A 10006-nucleotide genomic window follows, 5' to 3' on the forward strand; every position below is an offset into this window, starting at 1 on the left:
ACTGTCTATCAGCCTCATCCTGGTTCTCCCCAGCAACATCTACATTCTGTGGCTGCTACTGGGTGGAGCTGGTGGGACGATGGCCTCTGAGTTCTTTTTATCTCAACCTGACTGCATCTGTGATCATTTCTACCCTGGCCTCTGTCTTTTTCTTTGCATGGGTCTTCACACTCAACAATACATTGGGTGTCGCGTTTATTCCGGGTGGTGGGCTCATTATAATATTAAGTGCCGACCCAGCTTATATATGTAACTGCATGTTGTGTTGTCTATGTATAGATGTTAGTGCTACTAAGGAAGTTCACTGCCTATACAGAAATACTCTGTGTTATATAAGAACAGAAATCCTCTTATCAACCAATTACAGTATCTCAGGGATGTAGATATTAATACGGTAAATTGGGGGGTAAAATGTGTTATACCAACTACTACTAGGAGGAATGCTTAGTACGCATACTAGTGGGACACAAGTCAATAATTGAAGGCAATGGCATGAGGAAGGAAGTATCAGATGTCGAGAGGCATGCTTACACAGAGATAATGCAGATGTGCGTGGCCCTTCCAGTTCATTCTAAGAGATGTAGTGAGCAGGAAGCATGGCGTTTGCGTAAGTCTTTATAAATGTGTTAATAAGTACGGTTAAATAACTCTGTCATAATGATACGCTTGTGCAGTTGCTAGATCTGTGAATTAATAGTATGTGTTGTGTTTCTTTTGTGTTTCAGTTTATTACCTAATGCCACTAACGCGACTAAAGTCGCAACCTCTGAATCTTGTGCTATTGATTAAAGAACATTTAGTTGTGGAAGCTATTTGAACTATATCTAAACACGGGCCAGACAAAGCAAATAAGGCTTTTACTGTACACAAGTTTAGTAGAAGTGTGTTTGTACGTGTGTGAGTGTGTTATGAGTTTTTAGTAATAAAATGGCCGGAATATAAGTAATTGTTTGGGAGCCTTATTGCAACTTGGAGGAAGTGTGTGTTTGAGTAATATAACGGTGTGTGTTTAAATCACAAATTTACCCATACCTGTTTCTTACACCCCCATAAGGAGGGTTGAATCAATAGTTAAACAAAGTTATGAAACAGCAAAGTTTAATTATATCCGTACATTGGGAATGGTTTCATTCTTTACTTTTATTGTGTTTTTCTGGTTCTCTGTCCCATCGTTCCAGTGTTGTATCTGTGTGGAGCGTTACATAGCGGTGGTTCACCCTGTGGTGTTTCTCAGGTACAAAGCTCTCCGGTACAGGGTGGCCTGTTGCTGCGTTGTCTGGCTGATGGTGATTGCACTCAGCTCGTTTATGTTTTGGTCAGACACAGTGATGTTTTACGTCGTTCTGGGCTTTTGCATTGTGTGCATTTCTTTTTTTTTTTTTTTTTTTTTTTTAAGATATTTTTTTGCGGCTTACGCCTTTTATTGATTTTTTAAGGGACAGATAGTAGGCTGACAGGAAACGGGAGAGAGATGGGGGGATGACATGCGGTAAAGGCCGTGTCGGGTCCGGGAGTCGAACCCGCGGCACACCGCGACTGGATCACCAGTCCGGTGCCCAGACCGTTACGCTACGGCCTGGGCCCATTGTGTGCATTTCTGTGCTGTCTTTCTGCTGCCTCTCAGTCCTCAGAGCTCTGAAACAGCCTGGACCAGGAGATGGACAGAGGGACAGTGGCAATGGCGCGAAGAGAAGGGCTTTTAGGATTATTCTCATCAGCTTGGTAGTAATGGTAGCGACTATAATGAGCTATATTCCATTATATTCTGTCTCAACTGAGACTGACTACTGAACTGTCCAGCTCAGTTGCTGTGTTAATCACATATACATTATCCAGGGTGTCAGGGTTTGTCTTTTCCTGTGTAATATTACACCCATGACCAAGCTCTGCACCTCCATGGGTGACCAGGCATTCTGCTGCACTGACCCACGCTTGTTAAAAAAAAGGACCTTTACTTTTTTTTAACAAAGCTTTTAATTGCTTAGTCTTTTTTCTCCTCAGTTTTTTACCCCAAGTAAAAATGCTATTTTTATGCTATTGTTTTTAAACCCTAGTTTAAAAACAGTTTGTGATTTGCAAATATTATAAGTATGTTACATGCCCCAGGGGTGTGAATCTGACTGCTTAGGCCTAGATTCAACTACACACATCAAACTACTACAGAATCACGTCATTTCTGGCATACAACCAAGACAAGTTTAGTTTTATAGTTCAAAGTGCTCATAGTGAACATGTTTTATGTCCTAATACTATATTTAGGCCTACCTGAATAAACAGGGAAAAACGGGAGACAGAGTCAGTTTCAGTGTTGTCCTTTATGGAAGTATTTTGAATATTGTCATCAAAGGTTTGAATCAAAGGTTATATAACAAGGTTGGATGGCCCTCCCTGACATTGACACCTGTTTTTGTATAAAGCCATGCTATAAAGCAGGGGTGTCGAACTCAACTTGGGGCGAGGGCCGCATTGGTCAAAAGGTCACTTGATGGGGGCCACAACCAGTTGCGCACGCACGCTCGATGTCTCAGTCAGTCACTGCTATAATCTATCTATCTATCTGTCTATGTATGCTCAGACCCAGCCAGCCTGCCAGCCACACGCACACACACATACAGACCCAGCCAGCCACACACATAGCTCCGTAAGGGCTCAAAAAATCTTCAAAAAACTGAAGAGGCTACTGGAGATTGGAGAACCTGATTTGGACATGATCTGATGCAGGACAATGTCACTATGACAGAAAGAGAAGATGGGTCTCACATTCATTCACCCCATAATCTCAGTGGAAATTGGGGAATATGTTGACAATAGTCGACAGCTCTGCCGATTAATAATTGATTCATTGAACCCACCCCCCATATTAATCAATATCAGATACAACTTATAAGATTTTATATTATGCACATGCCATGGTCACATAACCATTATATGTTGAGTGCATGCTTTGATGGTTACAGTTTTATAATCAGTTTTGATGAGTAAACCTTTGTGGAGATCTTCTCAGTTCTCATTGTATGCTAGTTACTGCCATTCAGGATGGAAAATGAAATCCATTTGGATTTGTTGAGAAGTAGTTTCATAAGGGCCTGGTATGAAGTACTTGATATAAAGAGAACATGTTCAGTTCACTAGTCTACTCTACACCTGCCTTCATTTCATCTGATTGTCTGTCTGGCAGGCACTTAACAAGCAATCGTTAACTGTGTCTGTTAGAGAGAGGGGCAGAGAAGAGTGGCTTTGCTCAACTTGATTTATACTTATATTCTCCACTCTGATGAAGGTACATGTTCGATATATCATGCAGCCTTACTTATTAGCCTATATTTTAGCTATTAAAAAATAGCTTGAGGCAGGCGGGCCGCATAAGACGACGTCGCGGGCCGCATGAGATGTATTGAGATGTATTTAGGACATGGCTTTATAGTATAAAGCCATGTCCTAAATATATCTCATCTTTCCTGAAAAGGGACTTTATGTCTGAACCCTGCCACACCCGGTCAAGTAATTTCCCCAAATGCAAGGTACCAAAAGTTAACTCTGAACTTTAGATCTGTTTTTAGCTTCTGTGGCCCTAAAACATGGAATGACCTGCAAACGACATTAACATTGACCACGTTGGTCATTTTAAAGGTGTAGTGAAATTAAAAATATGTTTTTCACACTTAGACCACATCCGTTTTCATCAGCAGCACCTACATCGTTCGTACAAGTGATCATTTCACTTTGTCTAATACACGTCTTGCTTTATTTTGTTAATTTTCTGTTATTTTTTGCATTACAAAAGAGAGGCAGGAAACCACCACAAACACAAGTCATGAACACAACCACATCCCCTTTAAATTGTCGGGCCTGGGGGCCCGTTCCACAAAACTTGGATTAGAGATTAAGCCGGGATTTAACACATATCCTGGCTTAATATATCCTGGATCAGCGATTAACCGGTTTCATGAAAGCTGGTTGATCTTGCCAGATTAACTTAACCAGTTAACCTGGATATGTTGAGGCTTGATTCGGTTTCATGAAAGTGATGCTACATTAGTTACCATGGAAACGAATGCTTTGGATTTAGCCTGCTCCGGACCAGGCTAACAGCCAGGTTTAACCTAATCCTGATGTCTTTACTGATCATTACTTGCACAAGCAGAGCGCGCAAGTAATGTTTTCGCCTGGTCTCCTTCGTCGTGACAGCTGTTCCGCCAATCGATGCTTACGCAGAAAAACATCAAATCTGTGCCTGTGTTGCTGGACCAAATGACCACAAATGACCATATCTCTTACGTCATCATTTAGAGCTAGTCATACGTATACTATATACATAATCAGTAAAAAATAAAATAGCAAATTGTGCCTGATCTGCTGGGACCAGAGTATGTGGTGTGTATGTGTATGACTAGCTCTTAATGATGACGTAAGAAATAAAGTTCTCAAACTCTGCCCGAACCCGACCAGGCCCGACCAAGCCCGACCCGACCCGACGTTTTAGGGCCGGGCCGGGCCCCAAAAATATGCTAATTAGTCGGGCCAGGCCGAGCCTCGGGCTCTGTGATTTTCGCAATTTTGTTCATTTTTATTATTATTTTTTAAGTGTTATTATAATAAAAATAGCAATTCTGTTATTTGTGTAATGTGATTGTGTATACGTGTAGCCTATGTATTTATTATGAAGAGGGCTGCGCTAGGCGATTCACTTGTGACAAGAGGAGGACTGGAGACGGGGTCGCATCGCACTGGCATTTCAGACTCGGAGGCCTCGTACACACATGTCAAACCACGTGACTTCCATTGAAAAAGCATTGAGAATGAGGCGGCCATGAAACACAGACAGAACAGATCATGTCAGTCCAGCATGTGTGTACGAGGCCAGAGCAGCATTGCAGCCTGCCCCGCGCGCAGGCAGTAGAGAACAATGAACGGTGAGAGACTTGCGTGCCTTGCTACCGCTGGTTTCCCTCTGGTTTGCGCACCAAACGAGCTACTAACCACCAGTTAACTTGCCAAGTTGCCATATGCTTAAATATTTTATAAAATCAATCGGATTATCACAGCTGAAGAAGCGTCAGGTTTTCGTCATGTTGCACTGAGTCTCGTTAACCCAGCTGGCTGCGATGAATAAAACCTAATTATTAATCAACGTCACCAAACGATCCAGTGATATATAACTTATAGCTACACGTAAAGCAACTTCACTTCAGAGGAAACTAAGGGAGGGAGCTGCAGCAGCTATTCGTGTTTACTCACCAGTCACCACCACCACTGTATGGAATCCATTAGAATGATTGGAAATGGAAGTTATGGAACATTATAATAGCCTATTCTAACGTGAGTTACATACATCCTTATTTCGATAAATCCGTTTATCTCCGTTCTCAATTTCACACTGAAACACGGTGCCGCTGCGCTGCCATTTAGTGCTGCTTTTTTTTCTCTCACTTTTTTTTTCTGTCGGGCTTTTGTCGGGCTTCGGGCTTAACATTATGGCAATTTTTAGGGTAGGGCCGAGCCTCGGGCCGACCCAGTTAGGGTAGGGTCGGGCCGGGCCATAATTTTTGGGCCCGTTGAGAACTTTAGTAAGAAATATGGTCATTTGTGGTCATTTGGTCCAGCAACACAGGCACAGATTTGATGTTTTTCTGCGTAAGCGTCAAATGGCGGAACAGCTGTCACGTTTTTTGGCGCAAAGTAACCACAGTATACCGCTAATCAACTTACAACTACACACTTTATACAGTATAGAGTATAGAGTATATATGTATACGTATATAGTATATGCCTATATACTATATATATACTATATATATTTCTTACGTCATCATTTAGAGCTAGTCATACGTATACTATATACATAATCTACATAATCAGTAAAAATAAAATAGCAAATTGTGCCTGATCTGCTGGGACCAGAGTACGTGGTGTGTATGTGTATGACTAGCTCTTAATGATGACGTAAGAAATATGGTAATTTGTGGTCATTTGGTCCAGCAACACAGGCACAGATTTGATGTTTTTCTGCGTAAGCATCAAATGGCGGAACAGCTGTCACGGTTTTTGGCGCAAAGTAACCACAGTATACCGCTAATCAACTTACAACTACACACTTTATACAGTATAGAGCAGTGGTTCTCAACCTTTTTACACCAAGTACCACCTCAGATTTTTTCTATCACTCCAAGTACCACCACCGCCAAACGTGCACGCGCATGCTATTAGTGGTTATTGATGCTTTTTTGGCTGGTTTATGATGGATTTCGGGTACCTACCTACTGTTATCAAAATGATAATGACAATATGACCACCATTATAACTTATGTGAAAATATATACATATATGCACAGTTCACACAGGAGAAAAAAATATTCCTAATAAGAAATTAAGAATATTTATTTATTTTTCACAGACGTCAGCCAAAATCATGCTGTACAAAACAGGCACTTTAACTACTTTACAATGAGGAGCCATACAGGCATCCCCATGTTTTTTGAGTTAATACATTTATCAATAGCATAGGTAGGCTATACACATTAATTCTGAATACAGGTTTTGAAACTCATTTGCCCCAATACAGCAGCTGTGTGTTTTTATGGATCTATCAATTCACATCATTTTAATATTAAGGACCCAGCCATTTGTATCTCTGGGACCCCAAATTATTATTTTCTATTTGTTTATATTGTAAAATCAATGTCAATTTAACTCTTAGTGTACAAATGGAACGTATCATTTGGCTGGGAGTGGGGACCCCTGATCCCACTTTAAAAACCGTGTAGCCTACTGTCCTACACAGCACTGTGTCTGTCCGTGACAATGTAACTATAGTGATGTCCGTTCTATTTAAGCATTGGTTGGCAGTTAGCACTTAAGCAGTTATTAGCATCATAGCATGGTCTGTCACATAAGTATTGACAAACAGCGGTCATATTTGTCAAACAAAACTGTTGGGGACTGTGGGGAGATATAATTTTAAGAACATGAGCATGTCGTCATGCTCAGCTGTCAGCTTGTTGCGCTGTTCCGTCTCTCTCGTCTACTAAGATGTTGATGCTAATCAATGCTAAAGATTAGCTTGCATGGAGCTAAGGCTGAAACTTTGCTGCTGTAGTTGCCACGGTGGCAAATCCATCCCTTTATTTTTTTGCACTCGGCTGTCTTTTTCGTTTTATAATATATAATACTCCCATTGCGAGCGGCTGTCAGTGCTGCTTTCTGAGCAGCAGTGCTGGCTAGTGGTTAGCCTAGCAGCCTGCACAGTCTGCTACTGTCCATATGACTGTGTCTGTAGCAGTCTATGAACACTGCTGGAGGAATAATGGCCTGGAGTGGAGTACTGGAATGGACTGGAGTGGAGTGCTTGCAGTGCTTGGGATCGGTCATTTTCGCTGTAGTCCGATCCGATCCAGATCACGTTTTTTGGCTGATATCGACCTGATATCCGATCTGTGGATCAGATCACGGCATCCCTGATCTTTTGGGAAGATTTTCCGCGTACCACCTGGGGGGGGCTCAAGTACCACTGGTGGTACGCGTACCACAGGTTGAGAACCACTGGTATAGAGTATATATATGGGCCTGATTCTTCAGCGCGCTTCCGCTTATATATTGACGTGACGCTAGCGGAAAGGCATTTACGTGGATTTCCCACATTAATTTGGAATTCATGGAAATGGCCGTGAACTTGACGCTGACTTTGGTTCGTCGGAAACTCCGCTAAATCCTACGGGACCTCTTTAGGTGGCGGAGAAATTTGCGGAAGCATACACTTGCGTATAGATTTATTCAGAAGGCTTTAGTCTTCATGCTGAATCAATAAATTGTTCCCAAATCTCAGATAAAATATGTAGGCATGTGTCCCCAACATATTGGTCGATCAGCACATAAAAAAAAGATAGCCTATATATATATATATATATATATATAAAAGCCGAGTGCACTTGTATGCCTAAATGCATGCATTATAGGCAAGTTACAGTCCAATACAGAAAATGCCCCTGCAAGCCCAACAACTTTTTAATTATTTATTAGGATATTTCTAGCATGCTCACTCTCAGAAGCCTCTCTCAAAATAAAAAATAAATCAAAAATGTGCGCTAATCAGGACCAGCTTTGTTCTAAGTGATCAATGGCACTATATAAGAACCCCAGGGAGCAGCGTCAAACCGGTGTGAAGAGAAGAACAAGCTTTATAGTAACAGAATACAAAGAGAATGGCTGATTTATTGCTGCTTGATTACTTGGCGAACCGCGCAATGCGGAGAGAACGCATCTTCAGGGACCGGGCCAATTTTTTCGAGGAGGACGACGAGTGGCTACAGTGCCGGTTCCGTCTACCAAGGCACTGCTTGGTCGAGCTGGAGCCAGAGCTCACCAGACAAACAAACAGGTTCGAATTAAAATGTTTAGAAAAATGGTTTCAATTGGATTATTTTTGCCCAGATTTAGACCATGCCTGCAGCAGTTATTTGTTTACAATGCATATAAAATAAATGAAGCCTATTACCGTTATTAATTATTATTATTATTATTATAGATCCCATCCCTGCACACGTGCAGGTATTCTGCACACTAGGCTTCCTGGCCACCGGATCATTCCAGCGTTTGGTGGCCGATCGGTCCGGCATATCCCAGCCATCTCTCAGCCGCACGCTCACCAAAGTGCTGGATGGCATCATCCGAATGGTTCCCCGCCACATTTCTTTCCCCTACACTGCCGAACAACAACGAACAATAAAACTGGACTTTCATTCTACAGCAGGATTCCCCAACATCATCGGTGCAATAGATTGCACCCATGTGCGCATCAAGGCGCCCAAGGACCCATACCCATATTTGAACAGAAAAGGGTACCATTCTGTCAATGTCCAGGTCATCTGTGACGCGAATATGATTTTTTTAAATGCAGTTGCCCGTTGGGGGGGCGGCAGCCACGACTCTTTCATCCTGCAAAATAGCAGTGTAGGCATGCGTCTCGCACAGGGGGCTGCTGGAGACGCATGGCTCATTGGTGAGTGTTTTTCCAATTGTATATATATTTAGTGCCATTCCCCCTCACTTGCCTCATGGAAATTAAATTGACAGGATTGTAGGCCTAAATGGCTAACCATATCTATCTCATTCTATATACCAGGTGATAAAGGATATGCCGTGGCAACATGGCTGATGACGCCACTGTTCACCCCCGAGACCCAACAAGAACGGGCGTACAATCAAAGCCATGTCAGAACCCGATCCGTCGTGGAGCGCGCCATAGGGAGGCTGAAAGCCCGTTGGCTATGCCTGGACACGGCAGGAGGGACGCTCCTCTACAAGCCCGATAAGGTATTTAAATAAAACACACACACACACACACACACACACACACACAGTAGAGTAGACCATCATGAGCTGAAAACGGTAGGCATTAAGGCATGCTATAACAGAACAGGTTTTGTTCAGTCTAATAATTTGTTCCCATATATATAGGTTTGCAAGATCACGCTGGCCTGCTGCGTGCTGCATAATATAGCAGAACGGAATGGTGTGCCCCTTCCAGAGGGAGCACCTGCACTGCCCCCACCTGCAGACATGCCGGTGGACCCACCCATTGGCGCAGAGGCCAACATGCCAGGACTGGCCCTGCGCCGACAACTGATCGCTCGTTTTTGAAGTAAGGATGAATATAGTTTAATTTAATTCATCATTTTAGTTTACGTTTTTTTCGTCTCTCTAATTCAGTTAGTTTTAAATAGTTTAACGGATTTGATATAGCCAGTTTGTTTCTTGATAACATGGAAATAGTTACACAATACAGTTTCGTATCCGTTTTGTTTTCGTTGTAATTAGTTTTCCCCTTCAGTTTGTTACTTTGTTAGTTTTAGTTAACTATAATAACCTTGAATAAGTAGACACATAAAGCAAATTCAACATTTAATTATAGTTTTATTTATTCATTTCTCCTCCTGGCAGTGGCTATGGATTCGAGGGCTGTGGCGATCCTGTCCACACCACTCATCACCGCCCTCACACCCTCCTCCAC

General features: G+C 42.3%; 1 protein-coding gene across 1 annotated transcript in view; it reads left to right on the plus strand.

The window, feature by feature from the left end:
- LOC310861368 (uncharacterized protein) overlaps window positions 1-9636 on the plus strand; it is a gene marked incomplete at both ends in the record, with an annotated part of 118259 nt that extends 108623 nt beyond the window's left edge. Inside the window, 4 exons of the mRNA XM_083768788.1 lie at window positions 1-71; window positions 8894-8995; window positions 9119-9309; window positions 9454-9636. The exon at window positions 1-71 is cut by the window's left edge and continues 88 nt beyond it. Of these exons, the coding sequence (XP_083624914.1) occupies window positions 1-71; window positions 8894-8995; window positions 9119-9309; window positions 9454-9636 (547 nt within the window). The remainder of the gene's footprint in view (window positions 72-8893; window positions 8996-9118; window positions 9310-9453) is intronic.
- Window positions 9637-10006: the final 370 nt, after the last annotated feature.

Source organism: Protomyctophum parallelum, assembly GCF_964188405.1.
Source record: "Protomyctophum parallelum genome assembly, chromosome: 7".
Lineage (NCBI taxonomy): Eukaryota > Metazoa > Chordata > Actinopteri > Myctophiformes > Myctophidae > Protomyctophum > Protomyctophum parallelum.